A 20,470-nucleotide genomic window follows, 5' to 3' on the forward strand; every position below is an offset into this window, starting at 1 on the left:
TTGCGAGTGCAGGCGAGTTTAGGACTATGTAAACTGACACCTTTTAATGCGAGTAGCATTAAAAGGTGCGAGTTTTAGAGAAGCCATCACAGATCAGTGTGATCCGTGATGGCTTCTGTGTGTGTTAAAAAAAACAAAATGTGCACCCCCTCCCCAAAAGCATAACCAGCCCCGGGCTTTATAAAGCCTGTTCTGGTTCTAAAAATACAGGGGCCAAAATGTGTAGGGGGCCCCTGTATATTAAGAACCAGCACAAGGCTTTGTTGAGCTGGTTCTGGAAAATCAGGGGACAAAACGAGTAGGGGTCCCCTGAAAATTCCAGAACCAGCACCAAACTCTTTCTAGCAGGGGGATAATGCCACAGCCAGGGAAAACCTTTCACCGGTTTCCCCGGCCAAAGCATTATCCCTGACTGCTAGTCAGTCCAGGCCGGGGATCCCTGGGGAGTTGGGTACCCCCCCAATAAAGGGGTACCCCTCTCCAGGGCACCCCAGGCCTAGACTGATAGCCCGGGGCTATCCCCGGCACCCTAGGGTGGTGGGTGCCGGGTTGATAGTGTAAAGTGTAAAATTAAATTTACCATATTATCTTTATTTGTAGAACCACAAGTACCAGCAAGCCTCCCCTGCATGCTGGTATTTGGAGAACCACAAATACCAGCATGCGGGGCATTACGGGCCCGCTGGCACTTGTAGTTTCACAACTAAAGAAATACGTAAATAAACAAACTTACACAGTGAAAGTATAATTTTAATAAAACATACATGCACACTCACACTCACACATACTCACCTAGTATCCGAAGTAATCCATAGGGGTGTACCTGAAAAAAAAATCCATACTCACCTCTCCTATGCGTCGATCACCTCCTCTTCTGCAAGTAGGCAATCCAGGGGTTAAAATAAAAAAACGCAAAAAAACCGAACCATACGGACCGAGCAAAGGTATGTGTGTACACATACCTTTGCTCCGCGTAAATGACCGGGGCACATGTGTGCCCCGTCAGTGAAGGGGCCGCCAGCCAATCATGGAGCATCTCCGTCGGAGCAGCTCCCTGATTAGCTGCATGCTGCCAGCCTGTGTGTCCCATAGACGTCTATGGTGAGAAATCCCCATAAACGTCTATTGTGGGAACCTCTACATCGTAGCCGCAAGATTAATTGATGTTAATCTTGTGGTTACATCAATGATACAATGTCGCAACATTGTATCGCTGGTTTCTATATATTTTTATCCTGTGACCATATTCAGGGACTGACTATCCCTTTTACCAGCTGCTTGATTAACAGCGCGTCATCACCATTTTATTATACCTATCTTAAGTGTACCCATAATCTTTTATCCAGCACACAGATATTAAGATCGATTCATCAATCACAGTGATCAGAGAAATATATAAAGACATAAAATACTTTTCTAATACCAAAAAACAAAAATGAGAGAGATCAGGGGAAGGAGAGAACAGAAGGAAGGGAAAACAAACATTAAGACATAGACAGCACAAACAAAGACATACAATAAAACAAAATAAGTAGCTCCTAAGAACCCCAAACGGGTCTGGGGAATATAGTAAAACAATGGACTTCTCAGTACTGCTGAAGTACATTGCAAGAATATGTGGAGTGAGAGAGCTCCAAACCAACTCCGCCATATTAATAAAATAAAATAAAATTGCTGCATTATCATAGCTAAATTAACAAACACAGTATGTTGTGATCAGAAAAATAATTAACTTGGAAACTAAGGACCTGAGCATCATATGCAGTAGAAAACCCACTGCTATGTAGAGGCCTCAAAAATATTTTTTGCAAGAATCGGACCAGAAAATAGTCCCAAAATATAATATAGATAGTAACAAACGATTCGTAGACATATCAGATATTAGAATAAAACGTACTGAGAGCAAGAAGTTATTAAGATACCAATGTCATTAATGAAATAGACTGCTGATATACATATTGACATCAGTAAAAAACAAGTAGGAAAATATCAAAACATATAGTCACACATTTTCAAGTATATGTCATTAATGAAGTAAAATGCAGATATAAATCGTGACATAAGTATAAATATATAAAAAGAAAGTAGGAAGGATATCAAAACATATAATCACGTATTTTCAAGTATCATTCTCTGTTCTGTGTTCTTCAGAAACAGCCTGGATAACCTCCTCCACGTATGCCTCTGCGTCTTGCGAGCCCTTGTGAGTTCTTGAGAATAGTCTTGCGAGCCCTTGTGAGTTCTTGAGAACAGTCTTGAAATATAAATAACTTTGAATTGTTCCACAAAAGATCCTTGATTCCACGAGATACAGACCATATCGCTTCTTTATGGAGAAAGTTCAAACAACGGAACAAAAACACACGTGGTCTGGAGTGATTGCATCCTAGCAGGACCAGTTTTATGAGCCCTTTCTATCACAAAATCAGAACAGACATCTTGAGTTTTTAGAATTTCAGTTAAGGTATTCCGCAGAAAATGGTGTAGTGCAGGGCCTTTTAGCGATTCTGGGAGACCAACCACTCTTAGGTTGTTTCACCTGGACCTGTTTTCCAGGTCCAGTACCGGCTTACTGTTTATTATTATCTTTCGATACGTAGATTTAGCAGTAATAAACGTTTACTTTAGATCACAAGGAGCCTTTTTTCACTTTAAACCGCTTTTAGGAGGATTATTTTTACTCCTTAGACTGGTCAGTGGATCCTAACCTGTTGCCAGTGACTGTTATATTGTATCATTTTATTAAGCTACATTCTTACACTGATTTGAACAATGTTACAGAGGATCTTGATGTATGTCTTTCTAGCATATTAACATTTGGATTATAGGACGGAGATTGGTATCCACTGTATTTGATGTTTCCTGTTTTATTATGTGTACTACATGTTTCATTTATATTTATAACTTGTCTCTGAATTAAACAGTACTAATAGACTCATCAAGTGTGTCAGTTTGAGCGTTTTTCTTAATTTTCTTATTTCCTTTGAGTGTGGGCTACAGAACCCTCTAGTGAGCTGCCACAGATACAGCTGATATTGGGAACAATTGACAATGCACCTTGTGCTTTTGAGTCAGTGCTGGTTGTTGCATGGGAGGGGGGACCCGATTTATATTTTTTGTGATTCCTTTCCGAGGAATTCCAGCACTGGGCTGACTAGTTTAGGGGTGATTAATGTGGTGGCAGGGGGACCCCACACTGATTGTACCACCTGCTATGGCATTATACCCCTGGCTGGTTCAGCCTGGTGCTGGTTCCTGTTAAATAGGGGGAATCCTACACTATTTATTTTTTAACGGGGTGGGGCCTGGGGGGTTTGGCGTGTTAATCAGCCAGTGCCTCCCCAGCCACTGACCTCACCACACATCACTGCTATATAACAGTGACAAGTCTTGCACATATTTATGATTGTAAGTATTAAACATTGGTGTCTCACTAGATGTAATGCCTATGGAACAATGCATAGGTGGCAGCACTGTCTGTAAGATGTAGCCTGTGGGTGGTCTCCCTTTTGCTAGCAATGCATCGCTTTCTCCTGCATAGAGACAAGGCAGCTGTCTTTGTTTAATCAAGCAGGGACTGGGGAAAAAACTGGAGAAAATATTATATGACAAAGGATTTAGGACACAATGCACTGAAACAAATCAATGGAATCCATTTTTAACCCTTGTTATCTCAGTGATTCCCTGTCCTTTCTCCTCACTTGATGTATAGGAGGTGAAATACAGCAGGATGGATCCAGATTATGCAACATTTGAAAGCTCTCTATGTAATGAATTTAAAGACTTCTGCAAAAAATTCAGTGATGCATACAAGGAGCTGAAAGAGGACCTGACTCCATACAGAGATGACCGCTACTACAGGTACTGTAACATGGCCCCGGCTAGGACACAATTGTTGCTGCTGTTTCCTGAATGCAGCATTCTAACAAATTCTGATAAAAAGTCTTGTAAATGGTATCAATCTAGTATAGTATGGGATATATTAATGAGCACACATTCTTTATGCTAGGTCTGCACTGTATATCATGGTGAAGAAGCCTGCCTGTATAGAATGTTATGTGGTATAGGATGCTAAGAGAAAGGATGAAATTACATCTTTTTTTCTGTGTACATCTGTGTATTAGTGCAGTGTTATTCCTCTTCATGTCAGCAGTCCACAGGTACTGAATAACAGAATTATTTTTGTTTTTTATGATTGTTACATGCAAATTTATTTTTGGAATTGTTATGTATGCAATTTTATTTCCAAAAAGATACTTTGTTTTTGCTAGGGATTATATTTCTTTCACGTGCATTTTAATATACAGTATAGTAATGATTATGTATGTCAGGAATAATTTCAGAGAATGCTTTTTTGGCCTCCTGGGAATGGTAAAGAACATACATAACAAGTGGGAATTTACCCAAACTGTGTCAGGCCAACAACCCAATTAGCAATCCGTCTGTGCCATGTAATAATGTCAGGACTATTCTGCATTAACTTAACTACATACAGTGAGAAACAAATATTTATGGCTAGGGTATTTATTATATAATTTATTAATAAACAACTTACAGTGGCAGATTTTACTTAGGAGCTGCAGAGATACACCAGTAAAATCCGCCACCGCATACCATCCCCAGGGCGCCCGGGCCAGTCCCGGGAGCATCCGCTGCCATTGCTGGAATGGACAGAGATTGTCCCTGCCTGCAGCAGATAGATATATATACAAGCTCTTAGTGCTAATCTTACACCAGGCTGGTAGTCTCAGGGGGAGGAAACTCCTCCTGGGACTGCCAGTCCAGTGTGCGATTAGCAGCACTGAGAGCTTCCAGCAGGAAGCCCACACTGCTAACCGCCAGGTTTACAGTGCTTCTAAGAGCTGAAGACTATGCAGTTTGTAGATGCTGTTTTACTTCAACTGCAGTTGTGCACAAACTGAAGCTGCGCGGGTGAAATCTGATGAGGAATTCCATGCAGCGGCAGCTGGACAACTATATATAAATATATATATATATACATTCCATTGTCAAAATACCGGGATGCTGGACGTCGGAATTCCCGACTCTGTACTAAATACCGACGCCTATCTTTAGCCAGACGACGAAATCTTGACGCCCGGCATCCTGAACGAAGGTAAGCAGGGACTGTTAGCTGTTATCCGTGGGGGGGAGGGTTAGTTTTAGGCACCCCCGGGAGGACTTAGGGTTAGGCACCCCCGCGGGGGGGTTTAGGCACCCCCCGCAGGGGGGTTAGGCTAGGGGAAGGGGGGGTTAGGGGCCACTGGGGGAGGTTAGGGTAGGTTGCTGGAAGGGGGAGTTAGGCTTAGGCATTACCGGGGGGAGGTTATGGTTAGGCACCACTGTGGGGGGGGGAGGTTAGGTTTAGGCACCACTAAGGGAGGGTTAAGGTTAAGGGGGGAGAGGGGAGAGTTAGGGTACTTACCAGCCCTAGTCAGGATCCTGACGTTTAGGGCGTCCAGCGTCGGTATTTAGTCTGCCGGCAATACATCTGGCAGCATTACATACCGATTCCAAAATACTTTATGGTTTCACATGTCCAATTAAGGCTTCTTAGACATAATCTGAAATTTCACAAAACCTATTGAATTTCTGCCACTCAAACTAAAAAAAACAACGAAATTACAATCATTAAGGCTGACGCCGTAATGGACGTGTTCCTTGCGCAATACAGATATTCTATGCTATCACACCCTTTGGTTAACTGCAGATTCAGCACTCTCACAGAGTGAGATTGCTGCCACTCACAAAATGGTGGAGCTGATAATTCACAGAATTGTGTGCTCATTGGAATACATACATGCAGTCTATGCAACTGAGGTCTGAGCAATTATGTGGCACACATATCCCACTGAGTGCCCACAATCTTCTCACTCCTTATATCCAACTCATTCAGAATACACATTCAGCTCCCTAATTGCTAAAACTATCATACTCTCTCTATGCATGTACACTTTCTTCCCCTATATGCCTCCATGCTGCTATTACTTCCCCAATCCCTACTGCTGTGTGGTCTCCCAACTGTTCAAGTCTGTGTTCCCTCATCCTCACCAATCTGTCTTTCCCCATCCGGGCCACCCTGTCTTCCTGCATCCGTGCCACTCTGTTTCCTTCCATCTGCACCACTACCTTCCCCCTGGCCATGCCGCTCTGTCTTCCTCTCATCTGTGCCACTCTTTCTTCCTCCATCTGCACCACTCTGGGGACCCAACTGTGTCTCTGTCTTCCTCCGCCTCACCACTCTGTCTTCCCCCCATTCGCACTAATCTGTCTTCGCCAATCCCTACTGTTGTGTGTTCTCCCATTGTGCTAGTCTGTATTCCCTCATCTGCACCAATCTGTCTTTACCCATCTGCGGTGCTCTGTCTTCCTGCATCCTTACCACTCTGTACCCCCCATCCATGTCGCTCTGTCCCCCAAATCGTGCCACTCTGTCTCCCCCCCATCCGCACCACTGTTTTCCACCAATTTGCATCACTTTGGCTCCCCCATCTGTGCTGCTTAATCTTCCACCCTCTCCATGCCTTTCTGTCTCCCTCAGCCACACCGCTCTGTCTCTTCCCCATCCACTCCACTCTTAACTCATCTGTGCAGCTCTATCTTCTGCTCAGACTTCAGTTGCATAGACTACATGTGTGTATTCCAATGAGCACAAAATTCTGTGGATTAGCAGCTCCACCATTTTGTGAGTGACAGCAATCTCACTCTATGAGAGTGCTGAATCTGCAGTTAAGCACAGGGTCTGATGGCATACCATATCTGTATTGTGCAAGGACCACGTCCATTAAGGCGTCAGCCTTAATGATCATAATTTAATTGCTTTTTTAGTTTGAGTGGAATTTTGTGAAATGTCAGATAATGTCTAAGAAGCCTTAATTTGACATGTGAAACCGTAATGTTTTTTGTCTATGGAATTTCATTGCTTTTTTATAATTTATTAATCATCAGGGTTTGGAGAAACAAAACGGGCCACCTGCAGGGGAGAAGCTCAACAAAATGGTACACTAGCGCGGATGGAGGAGGGGACAGCACACAGGAGGTGTTTTGGGGATGCAGAGGGAGAGAGTGGCAGCAATGGGGGAATCCATTCATAAATTCACCCTCCCAGCACCCATTCATACATTCATACACACTGTCAGCACCTATTAACATACCTCCACCAGGAACTTATTTATCCGTTCACCATCAGCACCCGTTAATCCAACACCCCACATCCAGCAACTATCAACCCATTCCCCTCAATAATCCAATCAATGAAATCACCTATTGCACATGCACGAAAAAAGAACGGGGAAAAAAAACACACATGCTCAGTAAAAACAGCATTGACTGCTACGGGCTGCATTATCTGCAGCCCCTAGAAGCTGAATAGGGCTACTATAATAAAAGCAGAAGAGGCTGCTCATTGGAAGCACTATCTGCTAATTGCAGTCAGGAATGGCAGTCCCAGGGAGGGAACTCCTCCCCCTGGGACTGTCTGTCTGAAGTGTGAAGTGTGGCAGGCGCAGGAGCAGGGCTTCAGGTAAGTGCAGTGTTGTGTGTGTGTCTGTGTGTCATTATGTGTAAGGGCACTACTACTGTGGGTTTTGTTTAAGGGGCACTACTACTGTGGGCATTGTGTAAGGGGCAGTACTACTGTGGATATTGTTTAAGGGGCACTACTACTGTGGTCATTGTATAAGGGGCACTACCACTGTGGGCATTGCATAAGGGGCACTACTACTGCGGGCATCGTATAAAGGACACTACTGCTGTGGGCATTGTATAGGGGCACTACTACTGTGGGCATTATGTGTATAAGGGGCACTCAGGGCTGGATTAAGGGGGCTCAGGGAGCAAGTACCCCCAGGCCCCCCTCTCTCCTGGGACCCCCAGCTGGAGCTGCTCCTCCCAGCTCTAGCTACTGCTGCTCCCCTCCCATGATAGGACCAGTCCGGTGATTGTGAGTGACTGGTCCTGGCCTGTGACTGCCCCGCTGCAGTAAATAGCAGGATGCAAGCAGTGAGTACCGGCCGGGGCAGGGATCATGTGACCCGGCTGGAACACTAAAGTTTTTTTGCTGCATTGCGCGCGTGACATCATGACATCAGCACACTGAAGAACAGAGAGACTGCTGTGAGGAGCTGAGCCTACTGTCACCGTTGCTGCAATGAGGAGGACTCTGGAGGAACAAGTAGAAGATTCATCATCCAGGTAAGTGAGTAAGGGGAGGCTGTAGAGACACAGGGGGGGCAGGGCTGTGGCTATAGATAGAGACATGGGAGAGGGCAGAGGCTATAGAGAGACACTTGGGGCAGTCTGCAGCTATAGATAGAGACATGGGGGAGGACTGAGGCTATATATAAAGACACAGGGGGGCAGTGCTGTGGCTATAGATAGAGACATGGGGGAGGGCTGATGCTACAGGGAAACACTGGGGGCAGGGTTGAGGCTATATGGAGACACTAGGAGCAGGGTTGAGGCTATAGGGAGACACTAGGAGCAGGGTTGAGGCTATAGGGAGACACAAGGGGCAGAGTTGAGGCTATAGGGAGACACTAAGGGCAGAGTTGAGGCTATAGGGAGACACTAAGGGCAGGGTTGAGGCTATAGGGAGACACAAGGGTTGAGCTGAGGGCTATAGAGAGACATGGGATTGCTGCAGAGACACAGCATGAGCTGAGGCTATGGAAAGATGGGAGGAAGCTGAGGCTATAGGCAGACACTGGGGGGCAGGGCTGAGGCTATAGATAGACACGGGGGAGGGGTTGAGCTGTGAGCTATAAAGAGACATGGAGATACAGGCAGGACTTATACTGCTGCCTCATGGAGGTCCTGACAAGAGGGGGAAGGCCCCCCTGTTTTAAGTGCCCCAGGCCCCCTTAGGGCTTAATCCGGCCCTGGGGACACTACTGTGTGTCGTAACGTGAATAAGGGATGCTACTATGTGGTGTAATGTGAATAAGGTGCAGTATGTGAGGTCTAATGTGAATAATATTGTGCTACTGTGTGGTGAAATTTGAATTGGGGGTACTACTATGTGGCCACGCCCCTTTTTTCCAAAGGTGCACATTGTCCTTTAATAGAAAATGAGAAGGAGGTGCAAGTTTATAGTTTGTAGGGGAGCGCTGAACACCCTAGCACCGACCCTGCACAGGAGGGAGGTAGGAGCCACCTCTGTTAAGTGGGGCCAGGGACTGAATGCTCACAGAGAAATGGTGGATTTTACTGGGGGGACTACAGCCCTGCAGCCCCTAGGTAAAATCTGGCACTGGTAGTGTATAATGTGGCTAACACAGAGCCATTATGTATATGATGGACATGGAAGCTTTATACTGGGTGCTGATATTATTGCTGAAGTTCACAAATGACAGAATGCCAGCTCCATCTCACACTGCCCATTTCTTATCAGCCTTATACAATCTCTGTGGGAGCAGCAGACAGCACAACACAGCAAATGAAAGCTGGGAAAAGTGCTTTGTTCAAAAAATATTGCAGTGATTTTTCACCTCGGACATGCACTTGTCTTCTCTGTTCTGACAAGTCAGCAATTCCCAAACTGGCACAAGTTCAGCAAACATGATGACACCATTTCTATACCCATCACCCTTGCTAAGTACAGTACGTGTTTTGTAGAAGTGCACAGATCTAGGATGTGTTCTGTTGTACTTCTTATCCCTCTGTCTAATACTTACAGCAGTGATGTTTATCGGAGATAGCTGTGGCGGTTTGGATTTTTTTGCATGGCGTTATTGCAAAACTTAAGTAATAATGATCGCAGCTGCAATTTTGCACAGAATGCAGCGGCGAAAATATGCTAATGCTTTCCAAGGCCCAGCCAGCATAAAGACGCCCACTACAGCTTTCGTACATCCGTCCAATGTCGCTCTTCTGCGACATCGGTACCATCGACGCACATCCCACAGGTATGCAGCATTTACACCAAGTCTGACCAGCTGCAGAAACTGCAAGTCTCCTCACACGCAGTGGGCTCTCAAGCTGTGTATGCAATCGCTGTGGCTAATTTATGCACGCCCAAGCAACGGCGTTCAAACATACAGGCACACATGCGTTTTACTGACCACTGCCCTGTCACTAGCCTGTCACTCGCTCTGCGATGGTTTTATCTGTGTGTGCGTAATTGCAGTGAGATCACAGTGCAGCTTATATGCACGTGCAATGACTAACGAACGCTCGATCTGCGTACATAACTGCATTTGCGTTCGCTGCTGAATCAGGCCCTTAGTTTGCACTTAACAACTGTCACCAGAGTGCAGCTTCAGTCCTAGGGCGGGATGCAGCAAGCCGAGAAATGTGGTAAGACCCCGGGTTTGACCGCATTTCTGATATTTTTCTCATATATTTCTCATAAGCTTTCTCATATATGAGAAAGCAAATGAGAAATGCGGTCAAACCTGGGGTTTTACCGCATTTCTCGGCTTGCTGCATCCCACCCTAGGACTGAAGCTGCACTCTGATGACAGTTGATGGCAGTTGTTGTACACCAAGCCCCGGAGTGCAATGTACTCCTGGACTTGGCTGCTGTGGGTAATGCCATCTTCCTGATGGCGTTACCCATAGAAGCCTATGGACTACTCTCCACAGAGTGCTGATAGATGGGACCAATCGAATCCCTCCCAGCACCCCCCCCCCACTCCCTCCCTCCCTTCTGGGTCATTGATTTGGAAGCCCCTCCACCTCAAAGTGCCGGTCCTTTGAGGTGATCGTCATGCCGGCGGAATGCATCACATCACGTGTACGATGCGTCATGCATCCCACCCCTAGAATGACACTACGTATATATGCACTGTGACTGACCTAAATTTTCAGATGGCGTAAATTGTTCTGAGACTTTACGGCAAATCTTGACCGAGTCAGATGAATTTCAGGATCAAGTGAGTTGGTTCACACATCTTTATGAAACAGAACGAGTCCTGCCTATCAGAATTATAGTAGTAACTTTTGTTTGAGGCAATAGACTATTGCAGGTTTAGGCAATGAATTTCTCTTTGACTACCAGACATTTAACATTAACATCAAAAAATTTCGGTGTGCCACTATTAGATCATATACAAACATTTAGAAAAATAGCTGGATGCTAAAAATGTTAGTGACTTTTCTGCTTTGGTTAGGTTGATAATGTATAGTCTAGTGATTAAAAAATGCTTCAGAACTTTGCACTGTGAGCAGGACTAACTGTGGCTGAGTTCAAGCACCAGGGGAGCAGGCTTCACTGAGTATGCAGGCCACAGTTTGGTTCTTTGGTTTGAGGGGTCTAGCGGGCCAAAAGGTCCCCCACTGTAAGAGAAGGACCCTGAGCAGTGCAGTGCACCTAGTTGAATGACTGGAGTACGCTGGAGTGGAAATGAGCAACAGATATGTCTAATACAGATGTGTCCTTACACATCTTTGCTGCAGTCACGCCTCCGACTCCGGCCGCCGCTGCGGGGAGGGAGCCGGGCGCCCGCTGTTTACAGCGGGCGCCTGGTAAAATGAGCCTCCCTGCGGCGCCGGGGTTAGGTTGGCTGGAGGAGGTGGAACTGGTTCCGCCTCCTCCAGTCCACTTTAACCCCGATGAGTGTGGGGGCCCTTAACGTGTGGGGGCCCAGGGACGATCGCCCCTCTCTCCCCCCCCCCCCCCCTTTAATCCAGCCCTGCTGAGCTCTGTAGATTCTGGCTTCATGCTAGCATAAGAGCCTATAGTGTCCTCCCCATGCCCACAGATAAAATAGTGAACCAGAATAAATCGGAGCCTCATTCTTAATAGAAAACTTCCATTATTATTAACATTTAAATATGTTTGATCTATTTTTATCACTGATGGGAGTCTCAGGCCTTTTGGAGACTCACATATAGGACCTCATTCAGAGTCTCTCGCTAGGGCACGCTCGCTCGCTGGGAGCGATAATTGCACATCTGCGCATGCGTATAATTCGCAGTGTCATTCGCAAAGTCATTCGTTGCGATCTGATTTTGGTAGCTCGCAAGCCACTTTCAGGTCGCTGCTTTGCGTGACAGATAGTGCCGTTTTTGGGTGGTAACAAGGGAAGGTGCTTGTGAAAGGGGGTGTGGATGGGCGTACGCAGGCGTGTCTGACCGTCAGTTTAATGGGTGTGCATAATTAGCAAAGTAGCGTCATTGCACACGTGACTTGGTTGTTTTTTAGCCTGAACTGCTCGCAGTGCTTGGGGTAGCTTAGGTCAACCCCAAGCGATGCGAGCAGCTCCGATGGCCCTCGATGTTCACGATTAATCAGAATCTTCCCGGAGATGACGTGTGCTGCAAGTGACAGGTGGGAGGTTTTAAAGTCCAGCGTTCGCTAACCACCGTCGCTCACTAAGACATAGAGGGTGTCCTTACAGCGCAAAGAGCGATCGCTTGATTTGCATACCCGGCCCCTTTTTGCAAGCGAGAGATCGCATCTTGCGAGAGACTCTGAATGAGGTCCATAGTCTGGGCAGCTCTCAAAGCAAGAAAAATCAAACAAGGGAAAAAAAACAAGAAAATAAAGAGGGAAAGAGCCCAGTTAAAAGAAAAAGGAAACAGAGAAATGTCAAGAGAAAGAGAGGAAAAAATAAATCCAGGTTAATGTATGTTTAGTATTATAATATATTATTTTTTACTATTTGTACTATAAAAAAATAGGGTTTTAGCTTTTATAACTTTTTTTTTTTCATTTTACTGTTTTAAATGCAGCACAGAGGGCCTGATTAATTACGGATCGCTATTGCGAGCGCAGCTGCGATTACGCACGCAGTTCTGCTGCGAAAATATGCTAATGGTTGCAGCTGCTTAGCCAGCATAGAGTCGGCCACTACTGCTTTCTCACATATGAGACCTCGCAATCCTGCGTGTACAGTACTTCAAGCTGCAAATGCAGTTGCAGTGGCTAATTTATGCACAGCCAGGAAACGGCGTTCAAATGGACTGGCACGCCTGTGTTTCTCCAACCACTTCCTCGTCACCACCCCCAAACTCTGACGTACCGTCACTCACTCTGCGATGGCTTTATATCTGCATACGTGTTCGCAGTGTGATCGCAATGCTGGTCTGTGCACGTGCACTGCAGTGCATACGCAGTACATTCCATCTGCCGATCTGCGTACACTGTTGCAATTTCGATCCATGATGAATCAGGCCCAGAATTCAGACCGACATTGATAGAGTTGCGCATCCATATGCTGAAGTTGATAAAAAGAATCGGAGGACATGGGACAAACTGGGGAGATAAGAGGAATAGGGGGAGACTGGAGTAATAGAGGACAATGGGAGGAATTTGGGGAGACTGGAGTAATAGGAGTAATAGGGGACGATGGGAGGATTAGGGGAGAGCATAATGGGAGACGGGAGGATATAGGGGAAACACAAGGGGGAGATGGAAGAAATAAGGGAGGCAGGGCAGAGGCGGAACCACCGGCGGTGCAGCGCATCGGGACCCACGGCAGTGAAGGGGCCTGCCGTCCGCAGCTGGCTGCATTATTAGCAGTACTGTAATGAGTCAGACTGACTCATTACAGCACGTTGCGGCTGGCTGGGGGCCCTAACAAAGAAGGAGGACACCGCTGTGGTTCGGCCAGAGGAGAGAGGAGGGTAGTTGGCGGTCTGGCTGGAGGTGAGAGGAGGGTAGTGGGTGGTCTGGCTGGAGGAGAAAGGAGGGTAGTGGGTGGTCTGGCCGAAAGAGCACAGCCCCTCCCTTCCCGAAGATGGAACTACCGGCGTTGCTACGGTGATCGCCTTCCCACCCTGCAGTCCAGGGAAGCAGGTGAGTTTGCTGGCACTACCTGGGGGGAGGTGCCTGTGAGTACTGTGATTGGGGCAATGAGTGCTGCAAGGGAGGGTTAGTGAGCTATGAGGGTAAGCTGTGAATGTGATCAGTGTGTGCTATTAGGGGGATATGAGCTGTGACGGGGACTGCGAGCTATGAGGGGTAAGTGATCTATGATGGGGTCAGTGTATGCTATTAAGGGGGTTATAAACTGCATGGAGGGACAGCGGGCTATGAGGGCTAAGTAAGATATGATGGGGTTAGTGTGTGCTATGAGGGAGATCAGTGCTATTGGGGAGTTAAAAACTGCAAGGGGGGAACAGGGGACTATGAGGGGTAAGTGAACTGCAATGGGGTCAGTGTGTGCTATGAGTGGGCTCATAAGCTGTGGGGTGCAGTGAGTGCTGCAAGGGGGGACAGTGAACTGAGGAGGACAGTGAGAGCTGCAAGGAGTTAGTAAGCTGTGAGTGGTGAAGTGTTGTGAAGGGGGGCAGTGAGTTCTGGAAGGGGGCAGTGAGTGCTGCGAGAGGGCAGTGAGCTATGAAGGGGCAGTGAGCTGAGAGGGAGTAAGATTGTGCTGCAAGGGGGTCAGTGTGAAATGGAGGGAACTAAAATAGTAGAAAATAATACAGTGCTAATAAAAATTGGGATAAATGACATTTGTAATCGCCTGTGTCCACGGTTTTTCTTTTGCTTGGTGGGGTGGTGGGCCCAAAGCATATTTTTGCACCTGGGCCCACCACTGTCCTGTTCCGCCACTGAAGGGATTTTGGGCCTGATTCAGAGCCGGACGCTCTTTCAAAGCGCTCGCTCTGAATCAGTGCCCTCCCTCTCTTTTTTTAGAGCGGCCTCCTGGCCGCTCGCATAGCTGTGGGTGACCACCCACAGCTATAGGGAAGCGGCCAAAAAGATGGTCGCGATGGCCAAGACCATCACGACCATCGGGCTTGCGACGAGACCCTTGTGGTAGGGTCTCGTCTGCCGCAAGCCCTGGAGTGCTTTTGGCTCTATCAGAGCCAAAAGCACTCCCACTGACATCATTTGTGATGTCAGTGGGGCCGGCCCCAGATGCCCATCTAGGAGCAAGTGGCAGAATCCATCAAATCATCATGGGCACATGCAGAGCCGTAACTAGACTTTTTCGTGCCCTGTGCCAGAAAGAACATTGGCGCCCCCCCTAATTTTTGAAATAGGGACATAAGATGCGCACCCAAAAAAGGGCCATGGTCTGATGGGGAAGGGCCAGGGAAGAGATAGCGGAGTCCAGGAGATGCTGGGGATAAAAGAAGAGGAAACTACAAGTGACAATTATAATAAACAGGAAATTGACAGGCCCAAACAGTGCCCCCTGCCCTGCGGTGTCCTGTGCCATGGCACAGGTCTCACCACCCTAGTTACGGCCTTCGGCACATGTGCACTATTTTGGGCATGCTCAGTGTTAATTCACATAAAATATGGCATGCCAACTAGGGGTGTGCACCGGCCACTTTTCGTGTTTTGTGTGTTGGTTTTGGATCTGGATCTTTCTTCGTGTTTTGGATCTGGATTGGTTTTGCCAAAACCACCCTTCCGTGTTTTGGGTTCTGGGTTTTGTGTTTTGGATCTCTATTTTTTTGAAAAAAAGCATAAAAACAGCTAAAATCACAGAATTTGTAGGTTTTTCTGCTCCTATGCTATTATTAACCTCAATAACCTTAATTTCCACTAATTTCCAGTCTATTCTGAACACCTCACACCTCACAATAGTGTTTTTATGTCCAAAAGGTTGCACCGAGGTAGCTGGATGACTATGCTAAGCGACATGAGTGGGCGGCACAAACACGTGACCCATCTAGGCGTGATACTGCAGTGGCAGACAGGATGGCAGTTTGAAAAACTAGGCCCCAAACTGTACATAATGCAAAGAAGAAAAAGAGGTGCAAGATGGAATTGTCCTTGGGCCCTCCCACCCACCCTTATGTTGTATAAACAGGACATGCACACTTTAACAAACCAATCATTTCAGCGCCAGGGTCTGCCACACAACTGTGGCTGAAATGATTGGTTCGTTTGGGCCCCCACAAAACAAGCTGGCAATTAATGTGTCCCTGCACAAACTGGCTCTACGGAGGCAAGATGTCATCCTCATCCTCTTCAGTGTGTACATCCTCATCCTCACAAAGTATTAACTCGTCCCCACTTGAATCCACCACCACAGGTCCCTCTGTAAGTTCTGGAGGCTGGTCTCCCTGGAAGAGCTGATAATTCATTTTGATGAACATCATCTTCTCCACATTCTGTGGAAGCAACCTCCTACGCCTTTCGCTGACAAGGTTCCTGGCTGCACTAAACACTCTTTCGGAGTACACACTGGAGGGGGGGCAACTCAGGTAAAATAGAGCCAGTTTGTACAGGGGCCTCCAAATTGCCTCTTTTTCCTGCCAGTACAGGTATGGACTGTCTGACATGCCTACTTGGATGCTGTCACCGATGTAATCCTCCACCATTCTGTCAATGGTGACAGTATCATATGCAGTGACAGTAGACATGTCAGAAATTGTTGCCAGGTCCTTCAGTCCGGACCAGATGTCCAAACTTGGTCCTGCCTGCCCTGCATCACCGCCAGTGGGTTGCTTAGGATACTTAAGTTTTTTCCTGGCAGCCCCAGTTGCGGGAGAAAATGAAGAAGGAGCTGTTGACGTGTCACGTTCCGCTTCAGCTGACAGTGTGTTCACCAGCAGGTCTTTGCACCTCTGCAGGCTTGTGTCGGCCGGAAAGAGAGACACCACATAGGCTTTAAACGTAGGATCGAGCACGGTGGCCAAAATGTAGTGGTCTGATTTCAACAGATTGACCACCCTGGAATCCTGGCAAAGCGAATGAAGGGCTTCATCCACAAGTCCCACATGCCGAGCGGAATCGCTCCGTCTTAGCTCCTCCTTCACTTTCTCCAGCTGTTTCTGCAAAAGCCTGATGAGGGGAATGACCTGACTCAAGCTGGCAGTGTCTGAACTGACTTCACGTGTGGCAAGTTCGAAGGGCTGGAGAACCTTGCACAACACGGAAATCATTCTCCACTGCGCTTGAGTCAGGTGCATACCCCCTCCTTTGCCTATGTCATAGGTGGATGTATAGGCTTGAATGGCCTTTTGCTGCTCCTCCATCCTCTGAAGCATATAGAGGGTTGAGTTCCACAGCGTCACAACCTCTTGCTTCAGGTGATGGCGGGGCAGGTTCAAGAGTGTTTGCTGGCGCTCCAGTCTTCGGCACGCAGTCGCTGAATGGCGAAAGTGGCCTGAAATTTTTCGGGCCACCCAAAGCGTCTCCAGCACGCCCCTGTCGCTTTTCAGAAAATTCTGCACCACCAAGTTTATTGTGTGAGCAAAACATGGGACGTGCTGGAATTTGCCCAGATGTAATGCCCGCACAATATTGGTGGCGTTGTCAGATATCACAAATCCCCAGGAGAGTCTAAGTGGGGTAAGCCACTGGGCGATGATTTCCCTCAGTTTCTCTAAGAGGTTGTCGGCGGTGTGCCTCTTACTGAAACCGGTGATACACAGCGTAGCCTGCCTTGGAACGAGCTGGCGTTTCTGAGATGCTGCGACTGGTGACGCTGCTGCTGTTGCTGCGTAAGGTGATACATCTACCCAGTGGGCTGTCACAGTCATATAGTCCTTAGTCTGCCCTGTTCCACTTGTCCACATGTCCGTGGTTAAGTGGACATTGGGTACAACGGCATTTTTCAGGACACTGAGGACACTTTTTCTGCCGTTTCTGTACAGTCTCGGTATCGCCTGCCTAGTGAAGTGGAATCTAGACGGGATTTGGAACCGGGGACACACTACCTCCAGCAATTGTCTAAATCCCACTGCACTAATGGCGGATACCGGACGCACGTCTAACACCAACATAGCAGTCAAGGCCTCAGTTATACGTTTTGCTTCAGGATGACTGCTGTCGTACTTCATCCTCCTCGCTAAGGACTGTTGGAGGGTCAATTGTTTAGTAAAAGTAGTGGTGTTCCTACTTCCTCTCTGGGATGATGAACGACTCCCAGCAGCAGCAACAGCAGCAGCGGCAGCAGGAGGCGTAGCAATGCAGGATCCTCCGGAGGAATCCCGGATAGGAGAGTCAGTCATGCCAGTGACATGGCCTGCAGGACTACTTCTGATCCTGACTAAGGAGGAAATTGACGAGGAGGGAGTTGACGGTGTGGTTTGCAGGCGCTTGGATACAACAGGACAACAGGATTTAGGTGTCCCTGGACTGCTTACGGTCTTAGCCAAAGTTTCTCAACTTGACAGTAACTTATTATGAACGCGCTGCAGGTGCCGTATAAGGGAGGATGTTCCTAGGTGGTTAACGTCCCTACCCCTACTTATTCCACCTTTACATAAGGTACATATGGGAAGACAGTTGTTGTCCGGATTTGGATAGAAATATTGCCAGACCAAAGAGGTGGAATGTTTGGTCTTCTGCCCAGGCATGACCGTGATGGGCTTTTTCATCCCACGGACAACAACTGTCTCCCCCGGAGCCTGATTTAAACAAACCACATCACCATCAGAATCCTCCTCGCCAACTTCCTCCTCAGCGCCAGCTACACCAGTATCCTCATCCTGTTGTACTTCAACAGTGACATCTTCAATTTGCATATCAACAAGTGGACTGTGGGTGCTCCTTTCAGCACTTGCAGGGGGCGTGCAAATGGTGGAAAGAGCCACCTCTTCCCGTCCAGTGCTGGGAAGGTCAGGCATCGCAACCACCACCACACTTGGACTCTCCTTGGGGATTTGTGATATCTTCTTAGAAAGCACAGTTCTTCGCTGTGCTTTTGCCACCTTAACACTTTTGATTTTTTTAGTGGGAGGAGGGCTTCCATCGTCATGTGAAGCTGAACCACTAGTCATGAACATACTAGGGATCGACCTTAGCCGTTCCTTGCCACTCCGTGTCGTAAATGGCATATTGGCAAGTTTACGTTTCTCTTCAGATGATTTAAATGTTTTTTTCAAGGTCATTTTCCTGAACTTTGTCATTTGGGATTGTATGTGCCCTCTACTATGACATTGGGCATCGGCCTTGGCAGACGACGTTGATGGCATGTTATCGTCTATGTCATGACTAGTGGCAGCAGCTTCAGCACTAGGAGGAAGTGGTTCTTGATCTTTCTCTATTTTATTTTTATCGGAGAAAGTTTGTTCCTCCATTTATGTTATATCGATTTGATATATACGTGCGGCTAAACACAGAAAATATTTTTTTATTTTTGCTGGAGAGTAGTGCACTTTGTGGGTTACACCAGCCTTTAAGAAATGAGCCAGCCGGCTCTTTACTTATGGGACACAGGCGCACGCTTGGCGCTGCTCCTTTGTTGATGCACGTGCGGCTACTGCGCACACAATTCACAAACACACAAAAAATATAATTTTTTTGGTTTGAACTGGAGTGTACTTTGGGGGTTACAGCACCCTTTAACGGTCAAGCCAGCCGGCCCTTTACTTATGACACAGGCGCACGATTGGCACTACTTTGTTGATGCACGTGCGGCTACTGCGCACACAATTCACAAACACAGAAAATATATATTTTTTTGGTTTGAACTGGAGTGTACTTTGGGGGTTACAGCACCCTTTAACGGTCAAGCCAGCCGGCCCTTTACTTATGACACAGGCGCACGCTTGGCACTACTTTGTTGATGCACGTGCGGCTACTGCGCACACAATTCACAAACACAGAAAATATATATTTTTTTGGTTTGGACTGGAGTGTACTTTGGGGGTTACAGCACCCTTTAACGGTCAAGCCAGCCGGCCCTTTACTTATGACACAGGCGCACGCTTGGCACTACTTTGTTGATGCACGTGCGGCTACTGCGCACACAATTCACAAACACAGAAAATATATATTTTTTTGGTTTGGACTGGAGTGTACTTTGGGGGTTACAGCACCCTTTAATGGTCAAGCCAGCCGGCCCTTTACTTATGACACAGGCGCACGCTTGGCACTACTTTGTTGATGCACGTGCGGCTACTGCGCACACAATTCACAAACACAGAAAATATTTTTTTTTTTGGTTTGGACTGGAGTGTACTTTGGGGGTTACAGCACCCTTTCACGGTCAAGCCAGCCGGCCCTTTACTTATGACACAGGCGCACGCTTGGCACTACTTTGTTGATGCACGTGCGGCTACTGCGCACACAATTCACAAACACACAAAAAATATTATTTTTTTGGTTTGAACTGGAGTGTACTTTGGGGGTTACAGCACCCTTTAACGGTCAAGCCAGCCGGCCCTTTACTTATGACACAGGCGCACGCTTGGCACTACTTTGTTGATGCACGTGCGGCTACTGCGCACACAATTCACAAACACAGAAAATATATTTTTTTTTGGTTTGGACTGGAGTGTACTTTGGGGGTTACAGCACCCTTTAACGGTCAAGCCAGCCGGCCCTTTACTTATGACACAGGCGCACGGTTGGCACTACTTTGTTGATGCACGTGCGGCTACTGCGCACACAATTCACAAACACAGAAAATATATATTTTTTTGGTTTGGACTGGAGTGTACTTTGGGGGTTACAGCACCCTTTAACGGTCAAGCCAGCCGGCCCTTTACTTATGACACAGGCGCACGCTTGGCACTACTTTGTTGATGCACGTGCGGCTACTGCGCACACAATTCACAAACACAGAATATATATATTTTTATGGTTTGGACTGGAGTGTACTTTGGGGGT

At 47.1% G+C, this 20,470-nt stretch overlaps 1 protein-coding gene across 3 annotated transcripts in view; it reads left to right on the forward strand.

Moving 5' to 3' along the window:
• The window catches only part of TMEM181 (transmembrane protein 181), a 183,145-nt gene that overhangs the window by 23,355 nt on the left and 139,320 nt on the right, over positions 1-20,470 (forward strand). The window contains exon 2 of one of the 3 annotated variants that reach the window (XM_088457424.1): positions 3,713-3,861. In XM_088457424.1, coding sequence (XP_088313550.1) covers positions 3,731-3,861 — 131 coding nt within the window. In that variant the 5' untranslated portion in view covers positions 3,713-3,730. Of the gene's footprint in view, positions 1-3,536; positions 3,862-20,470 lie in introns of those variants that run through there. The other 2 variants (XM_088457423.1, XM_088457425.1) reach the window with 2 other exon arrangements.

This window comes from Taudactylus pleione, unplaced genomic scaffold (genome assembly GCF_031769625.1).
Source record: "Taudactylus pleione unplaced genomic scaffold, aTauple2 ptg000760l, whole genome shotgun sequence".
Taxonomy (NCBI): domain Eukaryota; kingdom Metazoa; phylum Chordata; class Amphibia; order Anura; family Myobatrachidae; genus Taudactylus; species Taudactylus pleione.